Source organism: Ruditapes philippinarum, unplaced genomic scaffold (assembly GCF_026571515.1).
Source record: "Ruditapes philippinarum isolate M1 unplaced genomic scaffold, ASM2657151v2 ctg20_1_1_1_1, whole genome shotgun sequence".
Lineage (NCBI taxonomy): Eukaryota > Metazoa > Mollusca > Bivalvia > Venerida > Veneridae > Ruditapes > Ruditapes philippinarum.
This window is the reverse complement of record NW_026860204.1, coordinates 206,591-231,897: the sequence shown is the minus strand read 5'-3', so window position 1 is coordinate 231,897 and position 25,307 is coordinate 206,591. Positions and strand designations below refer to the sequence as shown.

General features: G+C 30.8%; 1 protein-coding gene across 1 annotated transcript in view; it reads right to left on the bottom strand.

The window, feature by feature from the left end:
* LOC132759222 (atrial natriuretic peptide receptor 1-like) overlaps positions 1-4,778 on the bottom strand; it is a 237,583-nt gene extending 232,805 nt beyond the window's left edge. Inside the window, exon 1 of the mRNA XM_060750954.1 lies at positions 4,028-4,778. Coding sequence (XP_060606937.1) covers positions 4,028-4,763 — 736 coding nt within the window. The 5' untranslated portion in view covers positions 4,764-4,778. The remainder of the gene's footprint in view (positions 1-4,027) is intronic.
* Positions 4,779-25,307: the final 20,529 nt, after the last annotated feature.

Sequence of the window (25,307 nt, the reverse complement as noted above, 5' to 3'; positions counted from 1 at the left end):
TTATTACATCCTCAATGAAACCCAAAATCTTTCACTGAGGTAATTTAATACCAACTTTTGCAGATAACTTGTAACTGTTTACTTACAAGAGTAAAACAATTTGTTTAACCTAATTTAAGTACTTATAAAAGTCAAATATAAAAGCGTTTCTTTTTCGAGGACGTTTTATTGTAGTATTATGATAATGATAGAGTTTGGTATTATAACTTACTACAATTAGCTATTGATCTATGTTTACCCTTATTATTCATTTATTTGCAAAGGTGGTTATGCAAGTCAATCAGTTAAACATTAAATTCAAGGCATTGATAAATTAATGAAGTTCGCAAAAATTAGCTCATATAGAAATGTGCATTTGCATAAACAAAGTTTTCATTTTCTAGAACTCATAAAACAAACCGACTCATTCTGTTGGTCGAGAAAATGAAAGCTATGGAGTCTATTAACGTTATTTGGTTGTTACCAGTAATTGAACCTCATCTAGAAAATCATTATATTGTCAGAAACAAAGTATCATAGCTTGCTATTTCTGTGATATTTAGCTCTAAAAGTTGTGTGTTAATAATGGTTAAATGTATATAATTATCCTAATAAATGATAGTAATAATAGCTATATTTTTGCCGAATTGTTAGCTTGAATATATGTATACAAAAGGTCATCGCACTGATTTGGAATTACAGTAAATGTGGAATTTTTAAATATAACACCTTCAATTGCTGTGAATTCACTTAATTTCCCGGGCATGAAATTTCAAGGTTTTGTCACAAAGAGCATGATCGTGGTTCTTAAATTCGTGGACTTTCTATTATTTCAAAAGGTAAAATGTAAATATTGTGATGCAAATAATTCGTGGACTTTCTCTACTTTTTCAAAATAAAAATGTAAATAATGTGATGCAAACTAATCTAACAGCAGACTACTTGAAAGTTTTGTTGCATCTTAAATTCGTGGATGGAGATATCCACGAAAACCACGAAAAATAGTGCAAAACGAAAAATAATGAATTTGCAGTGTCGCATAAACTAATCTTAAAAGCAATTAAATACAGGTGTAATATATTTAATGATTTTTATAAAGGTTTCAAGGTACACGTATATGCTTGATGTTGTGGCCAATTTTACGAACCAGTAAACTAGCATGATTACATATTCATTACCGTTCTGAAGAGGGTATAAAAGAAAGAAAATACTAAGTAACTAATTCAATGTTTAAAACAAACAGAAACTGTTTAAAGCCCACGTTAAAATGCTACCTTGATGTGATTGATAATAACTTTAAAGTGCCACATGACAATAAATGTTAAAACAAAAGAAAATATACCCACTAGACATGAAAGACGTGGAAAGGAAAGAATAAATTGCTACCAACAGATGAAAATAAAAGTTAAAATCCAAGTAGTCATGAACAATAAAAGATAACGTGTCATATAGACCAGACAATTGTTTAAATACCACCTACACATGTACATATAATTTAAAGTCTACTTTTATAATAAAAATACTGCGTAGACATAAAAAGTTAAAATGCTACCCAGACATGTTAATTACGTAACGCCACCTAGACGTGAAATGATAGTGAAAGTGCTACCAGAAAATCTATTAACAAAAGCAATGCTAACCTTAAATGTCAACCGAAATGTACACGAAATATGTTTTACTAATAACTGTACTCTAGAAGATGAGTTTGGCAATCACCCCCATAAGTACTTTTATCCCCTTGGTATATTAATATTATCGCAATCAAATCATTTCACACGTTAAAAAATTACATATACATGTAGTTCTAAGAAGACGCGAAGATGATCCCAGTATTTTTGACTGTGATCACATGCTGACAAGCTTTGACAAACTTTATTATCATTATTATTTTGTATATATTTGATCAACAAAGCTCAATGAATTTCATTTTTCACTATAAAGTCGTTATAATTATTATCATACATTTAGACATAATTTACCTATTTAAATAGCATCCAACTGTATAAATGTCCAATTCAAATTGTCAATTTTCTTTTCTATATACAGTAGAACTTCTATGAGTCGAACTTCGATTAGTCGATTTTCTCGATGTGTCGAAGAAAAATTAAAGTCCCGACTTTTCCCCCCTATATATTCCTTATAAAAACCTACTTATGAGTCGAGATTTTATGTGTCGAATTTTTCGATGTGTCGAAGTTTTTTCGTGGGCCGTGTTAAGTAAATCTAGTGCAATTTACCACAAGTAAGTCGAAGTTGTTCGATTTTTTTAAAACCGTCGATCTCGAGACATTTTTCACACCTTATCTGGCTGCGAAGACGATTTCCAATCAACTTGTGTGTCGGGTGTTAATTACACAGCCGTGTGTTCAAACAGCCTTTGTTTGCGATAACATGTGTGATAAAATGCTTTAATCGTTACTATTTTAATTTTCGTAGTGGTATTTGAAAGTAAACAGTAAGAACTACTTTCATTTGTTTACATTTTTGACCCGGTGCCGCGTGAGAATAACACGCGAAATATATACTATAAGTTGGTTAAGTTATCGCCCTTTCGTATTGTTACGCCTTTTGTAACTCTTTTGTCAACGGGTAGTCCAAATAATTAGCCGTGAAACAAATTTATTTAACATGCTATATTTATCATTGTAAAATGTTATTATCAGATTAATGATGGAAAAAACATGAAATAGGTTTCGTTAGGGACTAGTCACGGGTCGAAATTTTGTCATGGAATTGAGTGCGATTCATGAGTCGAAGTCCCGATGTGTCGAAGTTTTTACGCAAGTCCCTTCAACTTCGACTTACCGAAGTTCTACTGTACTATTGCGATCGTATTTTATAGCGAACTAATTTATTTAGAATTTCATTTTTGTAAACACATTTCGTAGCAATGGTAACGTAAAACACAATTAAGCACACTTCAAACACTTCACAGATGTTACTCCGTTTGAAAACGGGCGGTTTAATTTATTCATTCATTGACAAGAGCTTCAAATTTTTTTAAAAATAAATCACAAAATATTTTAAAACATCGAACGTTCTTTTAGTATATTATAATAATCCATTACACCAAAACCAAAGATTGTTTTTATCCAAGTGATACTGAATAAAAATCGCAGAGAACTTTTTTCACAAATGAAGTAGCATAACGTTGACGGATTGTTATAATGTGTTTATGAATTTTACTTGAGCTGAGCTCTTGACGGAAAGAAATTTCACAAAGTAATGATACGCTTCTCATCCAATAACATTTATGTACAGCCGTTACAGAACTGATCGAGTGGACAACAATTCATTTGGATTTGATAAATACACAAAGCACAGCATTCGAACAAAACATGCAGTTGATTTTGCCGTGATTTGAGTTCTAAGACTAAATCAAAGCGCATTTGAGCTGCATTAAAAAATAAAAAGTCAATGAATAATTTTGATCGATTGGAATGAAATTGATTTGAATAAAAAACAATGGACCTTATGCAATAATTATCCTCAAAGCACTTAATATTTAATAAATTTATGCTTAAGCTCTCTGTTATAATTTCTAAAAGGGAAATATAAACAAGTAATATATGAACGATTAAGGGTGAAAATTAATGAACAATCCCAGCAGTTTAATTATCAAATACATTGTCAATCAGTAACTATAATTATGACATAAACTGTCCCAAAAGGTTATATTCACAATAACAATTATTATATTTATGTCATATATTTGATTGCAAGGACCAGTAAATTGAATTGTTAATTACATCTTGACATTGCGAACGTAAAACAACAAACACATTATTGTTTGAATGTGTGAACAAAATACATTTAATGTAACAATTGTTTGTTTGGGTTTATATTGTGTATCACATCATTATGTTTATTTCTCGTGTAAAAGAGTACTAATGGGTCATCTTATCACATTTAATTTTTTGTTGCCAAAATACAAGATCATGTAGGAAAAAAGAACGGCGGAATAAAATAACACCTTGACTCATACTGGTCATCCCATGTCATATGAATGATGCCTTTTTAATTGACATATTAAGCAGATAACACTTACCGGCATGGTCTACACCAACCTCGTCCCTTAACACATTCTCTGTCTCTGTTTGATCAGTATGAAAGGCAAATTTATGTCCTAATTCTTCATCGGCCGCTAATTCCTTTATGTATTGTATTAATGCACTTCCGGCTAGATAGCAAAATTTTGGCGACACTTCGCTATGGCCGTCACTGTCGTATGTCAGTTGCACTTTATTCCAACCGAAATGCTTAATCGTTTGTATTATACTCAGAGCCATAGAGTTAAAGGTCATGCCTATCCGTGTCAAAGTGAAGAAACCTTCTGTGTTTTTTGATACATCTGACTTTGTTTCGCCGAAATTGTGTGCAAAGCCACCTGGACTAATAACTGGTAGCTTCCAATAAGGAGCATACCTGGCAACTGGAGCCAATGAATAGTCGCAGACAGGACCAAGATACAGGTTCACCGACTTTTTCATATAGTAATCAAAAGCAGCAACCGGTGCATCCCTGGCATTACACCGGGAGTCGCTATAGTTAACATCCAGTTTAATCCATTCGGGAAGAAGGTTTCTAATATACACCTGCTCTATTGCATACTCTATTGAAGGTTGAACATGACCGATTGAGAAGTCATAATCATTATTGTTAGGTAGAATGGTAGCTATTTTGATGTGCTGAATTTTTTCACCAATCTCATTTGCAGCATGAACGTAAATAATGAGCCCCAAAATGTATCCGAAATGTGCAGTTGATGATACCTCTCTATACATGTTGAAAAGGTTTCAATGTACATTTGTAAGCAAGCGATTTGTCTAAATTGTTTAACAAAAGGTATCCGAATTATCGCCTCTTTAAATCGTGTATTTTATAAGTGTCTTGAAATAATATCAAAATAATTTAAAAAAAATAGAAATGATCATAATTATACTTCTATAAATTAAAGTTGTAATGACATATGTTCTGTTAAGAATAATCATGCTTATGAAAAAAAATCCTTATTAATTCCATCGTTATGATAAAAACACCGAAAAACACCGATAAGAAACCTTAAAAAACATTATCCAATCACCAAAATTCCGATAGTAACTTCAAGAAAACTTCCCATACACATGCTGTCTCTGAATATAAGACATTTGAACACTCTTCACTTGAATCAAATGCTTTAACGGTGTATAAATATCAATACATGCTACATAAATGTCCCAATAAGGCAAAGAATGACGAAAAAAGATAAAAGAAAAAAATATCAAGAGAAAGAAAAACAGTTTGTTTTTTCTACCGAAAGCGAGCAAAGTGATCATAGTCATTATTGCTTTTAAGCGGAATAAGACACGTCACTCTATTTTGATAAAGCAATAACATGATTGGAATTTAACCGTGCACGACTACGTCGAGAAAGACATTTAATTTCGCCCAATAACAGATGCTAAGAATCTTAAACGACAAATAAAAAACAATAATAATAATAATAATAGTAATAATAATAATAATATGATAATAATAATAATGATAATAATAATAATAATAATAAAAAATAATGATTAAGATGATAAAAATGTAGATGATTTCGGATGACTTACAAAAAGAGTAATAATATACAATGTACCATTTAAAACCTTGTTACTGGGCTTTTATTTGATTAATTATATATGCTATGAAACAACATTTTTCAAATATCATATTTACATGTGTTTGGTTAGAATTTCTTATTTCATCAAAACTAATTTTTATTTATTTCAATCCGGGTTAAAATTTCTAATTTCATGAAAAACTTATCCTCTATTATTTCAATAAATTTCTCTTTGGCATAAAACAGCACAAAGAGTACTAGAAATCACATGAGCCGCGTCACGACAAAACCAACATAATCCGTTTGCGACCAACATGGATCCTGATCAGACTGCGCGGATGCGCAGTCTGGTCAGGATCCATGCTGTTCGCGTACTAAATCTATTACAAGTAGAGAAACTGATAGCGAACAGCATGGATCCTGATCAGACTGCGCGGATGCGCAGGTTTGTCTGGATCCATGCTGGTCGCAAACCCACTATGTTGGTTTTGTCGTAACGCGGCTCAAATGAAGATTTATCATGCTCATATAACAAGGGAATTATATCAGTTTAAACAGCATCTAAAAATAACGTTACAGCTAGTTTTACATACTAGTAGGTAAACAATTCAGATACCTTAATTGTCTTTATAAAAGACTCGCAATTGTTGTATTAATTGAATAAGAGTTCGTAAGAGCTAATAAGAATTAGATGCTTATCATATGGAAAAAGAAGCGCTGGAAATGAATTTATTTGTCATAAAAATGACAAAGCGTAAGGGAAGTGGTATTATTAAGTATTTAGATTCCATATTGCAGAACCAAGAAGGTGACTCAGTCATTTGTTAAATGAAAAAAGAAATAGTAGAACAACAGGCTTAAGGAGAATAGGATTTTAAAAATTCATACAACATATAAAAAGACTGTTTCATTCAGTGACAAATAACAAAGGAACTCGTTCTTTTTTATAGCCTTATCATAAATAAACTTATTTAAATGCATACAATAAAACCATGACTTTATCTTATAATGATTGTTTACGAAATGGAATTGAAAATTACAACGTTTGGTTAACATTCATGAATATCAATCACTTATTTAATTACATTCTATGTAAGGCTTATTTACTTTCATTTCCCAACGGGTAATATGTACGAGTTATTTTTTGTAAGATTTAATGCACTATTGTGTACAGTAAAGCCATGTTGTCTAAAAACCCCGTGAATACCAATATCTTTAGAGATGAGATATGTACTTTTCTTAATTCATTTTGAAATTGAAAATGCAAAATCAAATATTTAGCCACGTGCTTCCGATTGTATTATTTCAAGAACAATAACACAAGTTATACATATACACTCTTTACCATTGACAAATTCAAACTCATCCGAATCTTAATTAGTGCCCGATGATTCTTGTGCGTCAAAGCTTGCAAAATCGTGCATTAACAATATGTGAATCGAAGGTCTATCCATTAACCAAAATGTGAAAATTTAATACATTATTTAAATATTTATGTATATCCTCTCTCTAGCATATAAAATAATCATAAAACAATCAACTTGTCAACTAATATTACATTTTTAGGTTTATTGAGCAAATATTCCATGACATGTTCCTTGCTGTGTTACATTAAATGCCTCCGGATTATTAACTTTCGTACTTTCATCCTTTGCTTTTTTATGATAGAATTAGAAATCACAATATCTCGTTTATCCATTTGACATTTGAATTTTGACCTTTAAAGGAATATTTACAAATTTTATAAATCTTCAGACTAAAGATAATTGTACTTTTAACGAATTTGCATCATTTGATTTAAGAATTGATATTATACATTGTCTAAGCTTAACTTTATTGATCAAACATTCTTTGCCACGTGGTGAAATTATCTTGTCATGCGAGGTGGGCCTTACGTATTGTTCTTTAATATTGCATGAGCTATGGTGATGATTACGTTGTGATAACGTCATAATTACGTGGCGATAGCGTGATAATTACGTGGCGATAACGTGGCACCATCTTCAATTGTATAGATCAGTTACAAACTTCTGTTGTGTTTAAACTTAAAGAACATGTTGTGAGAAGTTTTTTAAAGGCAAATTATAGAAGTAAAATAAGTGCAAAGGTTGAAATAATCAAATAGAGAAAAAAAGGATCACTTAAGACCGCCATAAGGAATGCCAAAAAACGGCATATTTGTTGCAAGCTCGGTTTGATTGAGTCTGTTTAGGGCGCTTGTGGACATTGTAAACAATCGTTTACGTCCCCTAACATCAGTTTAAGTAGAAAACCATAAAAATAGAATTTAGATGTCAGTCAAACCAGGCTTCTTGATAAATGGTTTGAAAAGCGATAGCAAATTAGTTATTTTTAATGATACTATAGAAACAGGAACATCTGTTTGGTGAATACATTATATTAAAAGAAAGTTATTACAACAACGTTAAAGTCCCGTTTCAGTAAAAAAACGTATCTAAGCAATATATATCTTACACAAACCACTGGAAGATGCATGGCTGAGCATGGGCTATCTGTCTTATTGTCCAAATCACAAAATCGGCGAAAAAGAAGAAACAGGAAAAGATACCATTTCCCCTTGAGGAAATATGAAGGCTGAAATTGTTTCTTTGATGAATTATCAGTCAGTTATTTTGATACTTAAGAATGTATTATTGAAAAACTGGATGGCTTTATTAACTAAGTCTGATATTGTTGGGGAATAATAAATCTTAGGTTAAATACGAACGTTCAATGATATTCCTTTTTTCAGTTCGAATAACTTTTTACATTTCAATTATTATCGTCTGTCTTATACGTTATTGTGTCTTTTATTGATTGATTTCCCGCCAAAAGTTAACAATGTAACACGTTACTTCTAACAAAAGCGTTTCCTTATCACGTGATTTATCTAATGAAATGCAAGAATATTACTTTCACGTCTGCTCAATAAATATTGCAGGAAATGTCAAGATTAACAATAAGAAGAAAAATGAGTTTTTTTTTAAAACATTTCCAAATGAAATTCATTTCATTATTTGAGTGCTGACAATAGGAATTACGGTATAAATATAAAATGTTATACAAATGTCAATATGAAAAACAAGATCAACAAGGAAGGGCGGTATTAGATGAACGCATCCCCAAACACAGGTAAACCATCAAGCAGCCAAGCAAAGACAGTTTTCAACAATTGTCAGTTGCAATTAGATAACGAAGCAAATATTTAATTGTAAAGAATAAAAGGTCTGTAATACCATATAAAGATGTTTAAGGTATTAAGTATCATACGTGACATCAAAATAAGAAATAATTATATGTGGACGCTGTTTGTATGTGATACATGATCTGACATGACATTTCTATATATAGCAGATAATAAATTGTTCTAGAACAAATTATTATATTGATTCAAATAAACGCCCATACTACTAAAATCACCTAGAATACTTGAAAAAGTATTTCATCAAAATATCCAAATGGTACTTCTATTGTTTTTTATTTTATCAATATTTGAAATATAATCAGAACTATACTGACCACTCAACTTTAAAGTTCTACAAGACTTAAAGAAAAGTCATAAAAAGACAAACATGAAGCAATACCATTACAGCCAAAGGAAATTTAGTCTGAAATAATAAAAGTTGTGTTGTTACAGTATCAATACCACGAGTGTTCTAGATTTGTCGAAAATGTTATAAAAGGTATTACCACTATAAGTTAACGTTGGAAGATGTAATTCTAGTTTTAATTAATTAACTTATCAAAAGCAATAACATTCTATCTGACATCTATCTATACATATATGTACCAAGTCAATGTCATATTGAAATATTGCTAATATTCGACATTGTCTGCAGTAACTCAGATAAAAGGCTCGAGTGTAATAAATCGTAAACGAAGATGACATAAGATCTGGAAGAAATCACATCAAGATTTTTATTCAGGGGGACATCTTAATGTTACATAGAAGATAAAGACTTCTGTCTTTACAAATTATGTCATTTATGATATAATCATTTTGTACAAGACATCATCTTAAATATACAGGACTCGTCCAGCATTCAAATGTCTTTCCATTATAAAGATACTGACTAAATGATTTTAAAACAAATCAAAGAGTAAAACAAAAGAGATTATACAAATCAATTCCTATCGAAAGTGACATCTATATAAGTAAATGCTAGAAGTTTAGTATTTGTAATTAATTTGTAAGTATGCATGGTCCTGGAATTTCCAGAAAAGAAAATCTTTTTAACAATGTTTTCCTAATATCATATAATATCAGTTGATTATTTGGTATGATTCAGCTACCTTTTTTCTTTCGGTTGCTTTTTGTTTCGTGTATATGTGTGTGGCTGCCAATATTGCGATGTACCTTCAAGAGTTAGTTATTATATTCGGAAAAAGCACAGAGCTATGATATCTCGGCTTAAAAGATCTCAAATAAAAGACCATTCATTTTGACAGTAATGGAGTGCTACCTCTGGATTGCTCGTCAATCACGTTTCTTTTGGATCAGGGGGTTCGCTTTACAATTAGTATCTGTTACAATTAGTATATGTTGCAATTTACTTTTATTATATACCGAACAGTATGTATAAAACATGTAGATTCTACGTGATTTAAAATTAAACCATACCAATTTACATTCAGTGACAGAATTATTAGCCCAAATAAAATAAAGAAATATGTTAAATATTACAAAAATAGCTCTCCTTTTTACATAATAATTAGTACTACATTAAAGATGTTCACAGTTGTTTGATGAAAGATCTCGTGTTCAGATCGAAAAAATTATGTTTACTTTTGTGACGGTTATCATAATTGAAGTTCGACAGGCAAATATTTGGGAACGTGCTTCTGAAAAACAAATTTGATCAAGACTCGACTGGAAATACATTGTGACTACAGAGTTACGATAAGTAAATTAGAAAGTCACTGTTTGTTATGTGCATAAATACACATATATAATCCACATAACTTATATTTCATATCAAATTCATTTAAAAGAAATTAAAAAAATAAGTGAACAGATAATTAGACAATCTTAGATACATGTACTAGAAGAGTTGGAAATCGACAAAATCATGACAAATATTGGGCTTAAGAAAATGAAGTTTGCAAATACTCTAAACTTGCTCTTAACTTTTTTTTTGTCTCTTTAAAGTACTTTTAGACGAAAAAGCATATTGAAACAAATAAGGCTAAAATCAATCATTATGTGCAAAGAAAATAAGCCTGGAGATCGTAAACTTTAATTAAACAATCTTAAAGTTCCCTAGTTTCTACTGCACTATGTTCAAATGACATACAATGATGTGCTTCAAAGAACAACTTTATAATCGAAACCTCAATTATGTGGGACAACATGTCCTAAACAGTTTCATTCACCAAACATTAAATATGACAACTGATCATGAACAATCTTTCAATGTTAATTCTTTCATTCTTTATTAAGTAAGAAGTAATGTGTTTGTAAACATTCATTTTAATATTTCATTTACAAAATGATATTTTAAGCTTTTTTCTGACAAATTCCAAGAACTTCTTATAATGTCATATAGCAAATTAAAAACAAACCACAACAACTTCTTATTATGTTATATAACAATGTGGAAAAAACTGGTTGTGTATAAACTGTTTTTATACTGCAATAAATACATGTTGAATCGATAAAAGAAGATTTTTGAGTTTTAATACCAATTTAATCCTGCTACATCTACACACGTATTCACTTACTCTATTCTAGTGGTAGGAAAACCAAGGATATATTACCAAATACAAAACATTGTATTGTGGGGAACGCCCCCCTCCCTACACATCTATAGTATTTAACCAGATACGTGAAACAAAATATCAATCAAAATGCAATCTAAATATCTTAATAACTTTTACAAAAGTGTATTTTAAAAGTACACATAAATTCAAAATCTGAGTTGCTTATTATAATAACTTATTTCAACAAAAGTGATATATCACACATGCCAGTCTTCAAAATAAAATACCGTGATTTTACAGAATGTTTTGTTCTAAATCGTTAAAGAGATAATTGTCGTAAATTCCTGGCGGAAAAGATCTTTTCTTAGAAAGTCAATTTACATTAACTCGTCCTTATATTTAACTAACTAAAATTGATTTCCTAGCCAAATAAGTTGTTTTTGCTATTGAAATACAGACATATAAAAGACAAATAGTTTGATATTTCTCAAAAGTAAAATAACTACTTAGAAGAAAAAATGGCTACACCCGACGTTACCACTTTTGTCTACAATATACATAAACAATAGTAATTTTGTTTTGTTATACAAAGAAAACTGGCGACAACTCTAATCTCTGATAATATTTTTCCCATTTTGTTGTCCAATAACAAGATGTTCCAATAAATATAGTCCAGATTTGCAATAATAAAGGCTGTTTTTGGACTTAAACGCGTAGAATAATGAGTTTTTGTAAACCGAAAAGACCTATTGATACATACATTAGGGACGAGAGATCAATAAAATTTTTTAATCAATATGGGGCATTTGTTCCTCAGGAATATTAATTCTTGTAAATGACACACACAAGTTTATCATATATTGACCATACAAAAATTTGTGTCTACAACAAGTTTGCAAGATAGGAGGATTTTCGGTGACATTTGTATCAGTCAATATAAACCAAATAAACCTTCAAAAAAGAAAAATAAAAGATATTCAGCACATTATTTAAAATGTTCAGATTCTAAATTCTAACAATTACACCCAGTTATTTCTCAAAAATAGCATAGTCGTTTTGTTCGAGACAAGACTTAACTTAAAGTTAGTTAAAATGGAAGCGTATGTGTAAACAACCTGATTTTTAAAACATATTTAATCATTGTTTTCACAAGTATAGTCTCTGAAGCAGATTTTATGATTTAAAACCAATCAAAAGAATTTAATAAATTCATAAAATATTAGTATGTGCGTTACTTAAAGTCAAAACAACCTGATTCTGAACATAGGTTATATTCATTCATACACAAGTATTTTTGTCTCTGCTGCAGATTATAATGTGAAACCAACCAAACTACCAAAAGAATAGCACAAATTATAAAATATTGGAATATACGGGTCTAAAAGTCAAAATGGAACATTTCAATTATTGGATAGGTGCATGATTGACATGTTATGTATAATATCGTGAACTCGATCAATGTTTGTCAATCAGAAACATTCAAATATCAACAAACACTGACAAAATGTCACATTATTACAAACGAATGGACGGAAATCAGAAACCTTGTAACAACTTAATGTTGCATACATATTCATATGATAAAATGAACGTACTTTTTTTTCAACATTTTTTTTTATCTTTAATTCAAGAAATAGATATTATATTATAATCATACAAATTTTGAAATGTACATCTGTATTCTTAATTAAGTAAACAATTATTACAATTTATTAGCAGTTCTGTAATGAAATGTTAAATACTGATCGTCTATAAACTGTTTGCACATTGCACCCGTATCGGCTTATTCTATATAAACAATCAGTGCATGAGCACAATCAATAGTTCACAACATTTTTCTGTACTGAATTCGATATCATAAATATTCCTATTTAGTGTCTCGTTAATTTATTCACATTGATGCTTTATGCAAATTCTATCAACAAATTATGTATTTTTCATTATTCAGCATTCGCCCGAGTCGTCGTGTTATTATGTTAATCGGTGCTATATTGTTTTACAATGCTCAAACAATGAAACTACTCAGGTTTTGTCAACAATTAATTATTTTACAGGCGATCTTTTTATTAACCCTATAAACAAAATACAATATAACAAAACCCAGCAGCATTACATGAAAAGACAAACCACTTGACATACAGCTCGTCGTTCCATCTTAAACATGAATAGTTCTTTAGCTATTTCAAAAAAGATATCTGTTTATGCGTTAAAACAAAAGTAAACGATATTTAAATCCGAACCTTTTGAACCTGATATTCAAAACAAATATTTGACAACGAATTTCCAATTTTCAAATCTGACTGTAATCGATTAGTTTGCCATACGACTGACACGTGTATCTAAGGGTTACCGAGAAATCGTAAAGTGTTGTTAAATGTGTCAATCATATCTTGAAAAATGAAGATTTTGCTGAGAAGTAATTAAATCTTTAGCTAGAAAAGATGAGTGTGATAAAAGAAGTTTGAAAAAAAGATTGAAGATTTTTTGTTCCGTTGACCCACATCTTACTGAAAACAAAATTCATCCAGTGTATCTTATAATTTTTGTCACGCAAAAGTTCTTCTAATTTTGGAAATCGTCTTGCCTTTCAAAGGACATATATTTGCCTTTTTTAACCTCATAGGACACACCATCCATCTTTCATGACATATATGTTGTCTTTTTATGGCATACATCACGTATTATAAGTATCCTGATTATTCCATACATTCAAGCCTGACCAAAAAGCGTCAATGTCCAACCCAACTAGTTTTTTTTCCCTGTTATATGTTTATGTTTACTGTATTACAAAACTAATCTGCCATTATTATTTTTTAGAAAAAGATGTGTTCTAATTGAAAACCAAAATTGTATTTTATTTCTTAACTTAAGATATAACAACATTCATTTACCAAGTGGAACTTGAATTATTCAATGTATGTTATCTTTGCTTTACAATAAAACATTTTATTTTTTTCTTTTTAACAGCAGTCATCAAATTGTGAGAAAGCACTCATAAATGAATATTGGTTTAAAGACCCACTTCATTCCAGTCAGTTATTTTTTAATATTATAATATCAAGACGACTTAAAAATAACCAAGTCACTGCATGTGGAAGAGTACAAATCAAATAAATAAGCATTGTTGTTTGTTATGCCCCTGAGACCTAAGAATTGTTTATGAAATCTGCTCGGTCTATGATACACTATATATGATATATATTTGAAAGTTTAAATCCCACGTAGCGATACCTGAGTACTGAACTTCTGTAGTTATGAAACGGAAGCAGAACTGTTGATTTGGTCTTGATGTTGACATTGACAACTATAGTTTCAGATATAAGACGGATTTCTGTATTTAAAACACAAACCTAAATATAATTGGTAACAATCTTTTATTCTACATATGTTGTACTGTATTAGTTTAATTTTCCCTTCATAAATATTAATACAGCTTTAATATTAATGCAATAATGCACCTCATGTATCTCGCAAGCGCAACTAAAATGCTATTCATTCTATATTCTCAAAATCCTGGCCATAATGTTTTTATCGCACTGTTTAAAACCAAGATGACAAATAAACCTTCAAGAACATCAAACCAAGATTGATAAATATTGACAAGTCATTTTAAATTATCTGTCTGTCTTCCAACATATGCTTTGGAAATGTTACAGCAGACTTTGACAACAACAGGCAAAACTTTTGAACGTATCGAAATTTTAAAACAAAATTGTTCAACCAAAATATTTATTAAAGAGGAAATTAATTTGTCTATTTGTTAGGCAATACTAGGAAATACATTTAGAAGACAAAATGCATTAGTGCACCAAATTGTAAATAATCCCACAGATAAAGTTTAATTATTGAATAGATACGAAGACATTTATTTTAGCTAACAATCATTTCTCCCAATTACATAATACTAAAATAGAAGCAGTTAATTTAATCGGTGTGGATGTTAGAGTGTTAAAATATTGGATCGTGTTAGAAATTCACGCCGTGATTAGAATGAGAGCAAGTACTCAGAAGTGTAGTTGTTTATAGAAAAAGATTTTGATATAGCACAAAAAACTGTAATATATGACTACACACTTGAATTGTCAATGGTAAATGATCTTTCAATACTTTATTTTGGTAATGCAATGTGTACAAATATGGATGCATGTAGACGATATACGAAGGGCAGAGTCTGAAAGATATTTATTGCCCATTGACTTGTATATATTGATATTTGATTGTGCTGTAAATCATTAAAATGACTAAAGTTTTGATTCCAATAGGTACTAATTGGAAAGGAGGTCAAAAAATGTGTTCTGAGCTAAACAGAACATTGTACATAGCTGACATCATCTTTAACAAAGCTTGGCACATAAAGCTTATTGTATTTTGTGCGAGTACAGTATAAAGCAAACATCAAACAATCTAACTTTACTATATCATTAGACTTACAGATGTGATTGACCGGCCTGTTCACGTCGGAGGTGACCTTTTACGCGGAAACACGGACGACGAGAAACTATTTGTTTTGAAATTGTCAACAATAAATGTGTCAGATGAACAACGTTATATTGCCTTAATAAGAGCTTTCAGTAAGTGCTAAGAGTTGTAAAAATGGACAAGAACACGAACACTAATATAAATGCATAGAAGTAAATTTATACTTATTTGGTTGTGACATTTACAACTTCATTAAACTTACGAAAACGTTTTTAATAATGTGTATCAAAATCTAAAATGAGCCGTTTTAGCACGCCTCTGTCATCGAAAATATCATAAAGTGAATTCAAGTTTAAAGAGGTTTTACGTTATGTCATAATACTAATAATCTTATTCTATGTTTCAGTAGTAAAGTTAAATATGCTTGCTTAATTTTTATATACAATTAAGTGATGTTCAAACTGTTATCATACCCGTTTTAATTTATTGTTTGTTCTAAGAATATAAAAATAAAACAAAGCGTTTCATAATCATAAGTTGCGTCATTCACTAATTTTAAAATTAGTATCATGAGAAAAACAAAACAAATACAAATGATTGCGTGATTAAATAGAAATTTGCAGAACCACTCAAAATAATTCATCATTTATTCAAATACGTTTTACACAAGACATAAATTATACATAAAATAATGAATATAATGGAAAAAACACGTCTCTGAACTTGTTAAGGCAGGAGATAAGCGTGCACTGCATGGTTCCCATGTGATAAAAGCATGTCAGTTTTAAAATGTTTGTCACTTTCAGATAACAATTATTATTTCTTGACAGTGAAATTTTCGTTTTTAAAATGTAATGTGCCTGTTGAATTTGATGTCGCTTTATATTTATGACACAAATTCCTTTGTTTTTGAAAATACCCTAAGAATACGACACCAGAATGTCAAGGTTATCTTTAAGTCATTTAAAACATTTAAAGCTATCTTTAAAACACATTGAATGCATCGACGTAAATTTGGGATAACATAAATATCTGTATAATCCCCTATAATTTCGATAATTACAATTATAATCATATAATAATTATTGTCATTGGAAACCAAGCCCAATAATGCATGCATCTGAAGATACTTTCGCCTCATTTAAAAAACTACCCTAGTAAAAAGATGTAATAAGAAGACTTATCAATATGACACTTTAGTAAAAATCACTTAGTCCGGTTCATCTGCTTCAAAATGTTTTTTTTTCAACATTGCTTTGGCAACGAACTATCTCCCAAACGTATCTTATAGCCTATCATTTCAGGCGATCCTATCATGTTCTGTTGTATGGTAATTACAATGCATTTAAATGAACTTTTGAGATTTAAATTAAATGAGGACTTAAGTGAGATTCGCATCAAGTCTATTTGTATTATCTTTTGAGGGTACTATGGGGCATCCGAAAGCTTGTTTGAAAATTGATTTCTAGTAAATTATAAAGCATGTTACAACAAGATTGTCTTATTTTTAAATGAAATCAAATTGTAGTTCTATCTTATCTAATGCTGTAATCAGCTATTGTTTTGAAGAAGTCCCCGCCGTTAACCATAATAGTCTTTTGCATACATAGGTACCACCAACAAACATAGTAATTTGACCTAGATATGTAATAACGTTATAATTTGACTAGAACTTTGCCATTCTACAGAGATATAGAGAATAGATGCATCAGTTTGCAAAAGTGTAATAATTTAACTTTAATTCCTTATTTCAATCACCTCATTGACTAATAATTACAAAACAGAGAAAATAAGAATCCCTAAAGAAAGCCCAACACGGCAAAATTGAAAATGTTGCAGGCTCGGTTTGATTGAGCCTGTTTATGGACGGTGCTATCAAGTGCAAACTACCATCCACGCTCCCTAGCACCGGCTTAAGCAGAATTCAAGCCATGATTTTTTAATGTTAAGGAAGTTTCTGTCTGAAGTTGCTAGGAAGATTTGGTCATAGGGGTGCAAATAAATGTGTTGCAGTGTACAGGGAAGTATCAACATGATTCCAATCAATTTAAAAATTGATTAAAAGTAGAAAAGAGGAGAGAGACATTTTATTTGTACAGAGTTCTCTCCGGGGTCAAAAGAAAGACTATTAGCGAGACGTTAACGTTGATAAAATTGATGTATAGAGATTTAAAATAGAATAAGGACAGGAAATAAATCATACAAAAAATATGTGAATACTCAGAAATAACTGTGACGTAGTTTATCCCTTATTTATCAAAAATAGATAACTCGTACAGTTTCTGGTGCTAATTCTGTGCAAAGTTTTAAAAGATTAAAAAAAATTGTGTCCAATGTTACAAACATATTTTAATCTTATAAAAGAGAACTTGTTTCTTGTTTTCAATTTTGTATTAATGGAATGAAACCATAGGACAATTCTCGGTGCAGAAAGACAGAGATTAACGGTATTTCTGTATTAAAGTTGTTGTGTAACTGATTGATGAATGGCAGACAGAACAAGATTCATATTGGATGATACAAAATTTATTTCAGTTCCATTGTGAATGAGGCTATAAGCTTATAGACACACTTTCGAATCCGTTCCTGGAACGAACCAGTACTGAGCAACTAGTGTTAAGTTTTAGTATTATTAAGAGCTCGTTCAAACTTATTATAATTTTATAAAAGAGAAAGTGTTTCTTGTTTTCAAATTTTTGTTAATGGAATGAAACCATAGGAAGATTCTCGGGTGCAGAAAGAGAGAATATTAAAAAAGAAGAGGAAGCAGAAGAAAAAGAAAACACTATAAATATATTTATGTAATAAGTTAAGCCAGTAAACAACAAATTTATCGTCTTTAAATGAATATTGTGTTTGACGCCGTATGGCGTTAATGTCATTCCCTGCTTACGCAATAAGTCTTGCGTTAAAATGTTTTCAACTTCATTAACAAATAAGTACAATATTTGACATTTTATGCAAACTGACACTAAAATTTGTTTCATTGAAATATTTTGAAATTGTTTATAATTTGGTTTTATCAGTCTTAATTAGCTTTAAACAATATATCATTCTTAACTGAAAAACAAGGGTGCCATACTCACAAAATACGCCCGTTTACGAAAGCTTTAGATGGAGATGGGGGCATTATGGATAAGTGTTATCTAGCAAGCAAGTTTTTATTCTTGGCACTGTGTTGTTAAATGAACCTTAAAACAAATCAGTAGGGAAGATATGCACAGGATGTGTGACCTTGACCTTGGTCGCAGGGACCTGAATTTTATGCACGGCACTCAGCCTCACAATGATGAACATTTGTGCCAAATTATATTGAAATCCCTCTATGCATGTAGAAGTTTTGCTCCAGACAAGCGTTTTTCTATGAGCTCTAACTGTGACCTTCCCCTTTGACCTAGAGACTTGGTTCATGTGCAGGGCACTACGTCTCATGGTGGTGAACAATTCTATAAAGTAACATTAAAATAAATTCCTCCATGCATGTAGAAAATATGCTCCGGACAACTTCTGGATATTTAATCATCTCCAGTGACCTTGACCTTGCAAACATTAACCTAAATTAAATCTGTCACACCTGTAGTCATGATAGTTACCATTTGTGCTACAATCCATCGATAAATGATGACTAAATGGTCCCTATACACATCTTCAAATTTTTATCTGAACTTTGACCTCTGTGTAATCTTGACTTTGGTCGCAGGGATCTGAATTTTGCGTGCGACACTCAGCCTCACAATGGTGAACATTTGTGCCAAGTTATATTGAAATCCCCCTATGAATGTAGAAGTTTTGCTCCGGACAAGCGTTTTTCAATGAGCTCTAAGTGTGACCTTGACCTTTGACCTGGAGACCTGGATCATGCATGGAGCAATACATATCATGGTGGTGAACATTTCCATTAAGTATTATAAAAATTCTTCCATACATGTAGGAGATATGCTCCGGACAAAATCTGGATATTTCACCATCTTTAGTGACCTTGACCTTGCATATATTGACCTAAAGTACATGTGTCACAGCCCTAGTCATGATAATGACCATTTGTGTTACAATCCCTCAATAAATGATGATTAAATCGTCCCTATACACATCTTCATATTTTTATCTAAACTTTGACCTCTATGTGTGACCTTGACTTGTCTGCAGGGACCTGAATTTTTTGCGCGACACTCCGCCTCACAATGGTGAACATTTGTGCCAAGTTATATTGAAATCCCTCTATGCATGTGGAAGTTTTGCTCCGGACAAGCGTTTTTCAATGAGCTCTATGTGTGACCTTGACCTTTGACCTAGAGACCTAGTTCATGTGCGTGACATGGCTTCTCATAATGGTAAACATTTCTATGAAATTTCATTAAAATCCCTCCATGCGTGTAGGAGATATGCTCCGGACAAAATCTGGATATTTCATCATCTTTAGTGACCTTGACCTTGTATATATTGACCTAAATTATATGTATCACAGCCATAGTCTTGATAATGACCATTTGTGTTACAATCCCTCAATAAATGATGACTAAATGGTCCATATACACATCTTCATATTTTTATCTGAACTTTGACCTCTATGTGTGACCTTGACCTTGGCCGCAAGGACCTGAATCTTGCGCGCGACACTCCGCCTCACAATGGTGAACATTTGTGCCAAGTAATATTGAAATCCCTCTATACATGTGGAAGTTTTGCTCCGGACAAGCATTTTTCAATGAGCTCTAAGTGTGATCTTGACCTTTGACCTAGAGACCTGGTTCATGTGCGCGACACTGCTCCTAATAGTGGTGAACATTTCTATGAAGTTTCATTAAAATCCCTCCATACATGTAGGAGATATGCTCCGGACAAAATTGGACGCCGCCTGCCCGCCCTTCCGCCAGGGGCGTTCCCATAATACGTCCCGTTTTTCAAACGGGCGTATAAAAGGTGAAGACAGCAATGCCATCGTTAAAATTTTCTATTGCGTTACGTAATATCACATAATGATAAATTCAAGCGAAACATGATATGACAATTCTAGATGTTCATGTTTTAATATTCATAATACGATCTGCTAAGGGTGTTAAAATAATGGACAGTATACGTGCATTAAATTACACTGATGGAATTTCCATTATAATCAATTTACGTAATGAATAGCCGAGGCTCAACATGATGCTATGTCATTTACTGAATTATTGTGTCTGACGATGACATTTGATTAGATTGCTAAAATGCTATATAGAAATTATTTAGTTAACATTTTGACCGCGACACAATTACATTGACATAGTTACTTCACAATTATAGAGACGGACAAATTGTTATTATAAATGTATTTAAAAATAGATAACATAAATAAAATAAAAGTAGGGAAAAAATTATTTTTTTGTATTTTCTAAAAAAAAAGAATATAGCACATCTCTAGATTTGATAATGTTAAACTATACATGTGAAATATTATCTTTTTAATAATATAATAAAGTTAAGTTATCTTAGGGTAATTGATTACGTTTGGATCTTGAAATAGCAATAGAAAATATTCAGTATATCAAATAATTTTAGGTAACGTTGTTGTCACAAATATAATATTCTTAATAAGAGATCAAAATAAGATTCGGTGTTCATTGTTAATATTTCAAAAAATGCCACAAAACATGGTTCTAAGTAGTCAACATGTCTGATATACAGCCGAGTGCAGATTTACATAATCAAGATGACAATGCGCCAAGACTTAGGATATATTTAGCACAAACACGAACTTTACCCTTTAAGATTATATGTAAAACAGTAGCGATTTACTTTGTACAATGTAACAAGGGCAGTCGGTATGAGTGAAAAGTTTTCAAAATCAATCATTATTTTCAAGGTTAAATAGAAACACATGGTAATATTGATCACTTTTTGCTTACGTGTAACTACCAAATTGTCAAAAATGTTACAATGTGTTGTGTTTTAAAAAGTAATTTTTTAAATGACTGGAACAAAGATGTTAATCACACAATAAAAGATAAAATGAGATAAATGACTAACTAGTTTAAGACGATCCTGAAAACTATTGGATAGATAGAATATATTATAGAAAATTTTCTTACCTGTTGTTGACAATACCAGAGCAGACACACGCAATATGAAAAGAGAAAAAAGAAACATTGAATTTATATTTTTGCTGCAAAGTAAAATATATTACCATTTAGCTTTTTAAAATATGATTATATACCACTTAAATATGCCACAAACTAAATGCATAATGCTAGCAGAAATGCATGAAAACCTTGGTGAATAGCAGGTGAGATTTGCATCATGGCAACTTTATGATTTATTAAAGTCTTCAGCTCTTTATATATGAGTTATTGTATCGTCCAAAAGTATCATATTTCATCGGAACTGTATAATCTGCCTATAAACGAATTAATTTTTATAGCGAAGCAATAAGCTAAAAGCCATATGAACATGATATTGCTTCGAAAAAAGTTTGCGTTGCAATGTAAAAAATCATTGCTCTAGTTCTGTATGAACAATCTGAAGACTGACAATTTCAGACGCTAGAATACTAATAAAGTAGTACCCGCTTTCAAAATATAACTGTTAAAACCTGACATATAACTACTACATTAATTTGTATGTTTGCTGTTTGTCATATTTGAGTATATGTAACTGTTTACTTAAATCATGTGTTTATTATAAACAGAAAACGGGCGTAGTATACGATAATATGTAAATATACTCGTAAACAAGTACCATGACTCGTACAAATGTTAATTAAAACAAGTACCATGACTAATCCTGAACAGCGTTGCTTCAAAGTAATCAAAGTTTAAATAAATCAAACATGCAATAGGACACAAACCAGAATGTTTTAATTTTTAAGGATATATGCTAATAACAATGTTTATCTATTAAAGATGAAATTCAAGATTTCTTGTTTTGCCTAAAGCATCATATGACATGCATATAGGTACCAAGACAATGTCATATTAAGATATTGCTAATGTTCGACATTGTCTGCAGTAACTCAGATAAAAGGCTCGAGTGTAATAAATCGTAAAACGAAGATGACATAAGATCTGGAAGAAAACACATCAAGATTTTTATTCAAGGGGACATCTTAATGTTATATAGAAGATAAAGACTTCTGTCTTTACAAATTATGTCATTTATGATATAATCATTTTGTACAAGACATCGTCCCAAATCTATGAGACTTGTCTAACATTCAAATGTATTTCTATTATAGAGATACTGACTTAAAGATTAAAAAAAATCAAAGTGTAAAAAAAAAAGATTATACAAATCAATCGAAAGTGACATCTTTATAAGTAAATGCTAGAAGTTTAGAATTTGTAATTAATTTGAAAGTATGCATGGTCTTGGAATTTCCAGAAAAAAAATCCTTTAAACAATGTTTTACCAATATCATATAATATCAGTTGATTATTTGGTATGATTCAGATACTAATTTTCTTTCGGCTGCTTTTTGTTTCGTGTAATATGTGTGTGGCTGCCAATATTGCGATGTACCTTCAAGAGTTAGTTATTATTTTCGGAAAAAGCACAGAGCTATGATATCTAGGCTTAAAAGATCTCATATAAAAGACCATTCATTTTGACAGTAATGGAGTGCTACCTCTGGATTGCTCGTCAATCACGTTTCTTTTGGATCAGGGGGTTCGCTTTACAATTAGTATCTATTACAATTAGTATATGTTGCAATTTACTTTTATTATATACCGAACAGTATGCATAAAACATGTAGATTCTACGTGATTTAAAATTAAACCATACCAATTTACATTCAGTGACAGAATTATTAGCCCAAATAAAATAAAGCAATATGTTAAATATTACAAAAATAGCTCTCCTTTTTGCATAATAATTAGTACTACATTAAAGATATTCACAGTTGTTTGATGAAAGATCTCGTGTTCAGATCGAAAAATATGTTTACTTTTGTGACGGTTATCATAATTGAAGTTCGACAGGCAAATATTTGGGAACGTGCTTCTGAAAATCAAATTTGATCAGGACTCGACTGGAAAGACATTGTGACTACAGAGTTACGATAAGTAAATTAGAAAGTCACTGTTTGTTATGTGCATAAATACACATATATAATCCACATAACTTATATTTCATATCAAATTCATTTAAAAGAAATTAAAAAAATAAGTGAACAGATAATTAGACAATCTTAGATACATGTACTAGAAGAGTTGGAAATCGACAAAATCATGACAAATATTGGGCTTAAGAAAATGAAGTTTGCAAATACTCTAAACTTGCTCTTAACTTTTTTTTTGTCTCTTTAAAGTACTTTTAGACGAAAAAGCATATTGAAACAAATAAGGCTAAAATCAATCATTATGTGCAAAGAAATTAAGCCTGGAGATCGTAAACTTTAATTAAACAATCTTAAAGTTCTCTAGTTTCTACTGCACTATGCTCAAATGACATACAAGGATGAACTTCAAAGAACAACGTTAGAACTGATACCACAATGATGTGGGACATCATGCCCTAAACAGTTTTATTCCCCAAACATTTAATATTACAACGGACGCGGATCATGAACAATCTATTTAATGTATATTCTTTCATTCTTTATTACGTCAGAAGTAATTTGTTTGTAAAATTTCCTTTTAACGTTTCATTTACGAAATGATATTTTAAGCTTTTTTCTGACAAAATTCCAAGAACTTCTTATAAGGTCATATGGCAAATTAAAAACAAACCACAACAACTTCTTATTATGTGTGGAAAAAACTGGCTGTGTATAAACTGTTTTTATACTGCAATAATACATGTTGTATCGCTGAAAGAAGGTTTGTTAGTTTTATTACCAATTTAATCATGGTATAATTCTACATCTACCCACGTCTTCGTTGTCACTTATTCTATTATAGTGGTAGGTAAACCAAGGATATATTACCAAATACAATACATTGCATTGTTGAGAACGCCCTCCTCCCTACACATCCATAGTATTTTACCAGATAGGTGAAACAAAATATATATCAAAATGCAATCTTAATTATATCTTAATGACTTTTACGAAATTGTATTTAAATAGTACACAAAAATTCAAAATCTGAGTTGCTAAACTTAGTTCAACAAACAAATATCATAGTATTGCAAGCAATCCATAAGTCCCCTACCGGTTAGAACCCCAGCAACATTCTGATGGGCCATTGGCCATTCAATTTTACCAGTGAATGAATGACATAAGTTTGTCTATATCATAGTAATGTGTTAAGTTTCCCTGCCTAGTAGGGAAATAATGTTTATACAACAGATAATCAAAAGGTCCAATTTCCTCAAGATGAATAAGTTTAACTAATGTTTCAACCTTTCTCTATTTTAAGTAAATTTGTTGGAAAAAAACTTTAAAGGTGATCTCAGGAAACATTTTTTTATGAAAGACTGAAGGAGACTCTTAAGCTATTTTTAAACATCCCTGTTACCAAAATATAACATATTTTAATACAAATTCTTAAAGAGGAGATAACTCTTGAAATAAAGATGCTAAATTTATGGGCATTGTCATATATGATGTGAGTTTTACTTTAAATATACCATTTTTAGTCACAAAGAAGATAAGCAAAAAAATAACAATTTTCAAATATAGCATTACATTGTAACTATAATGTAAAGT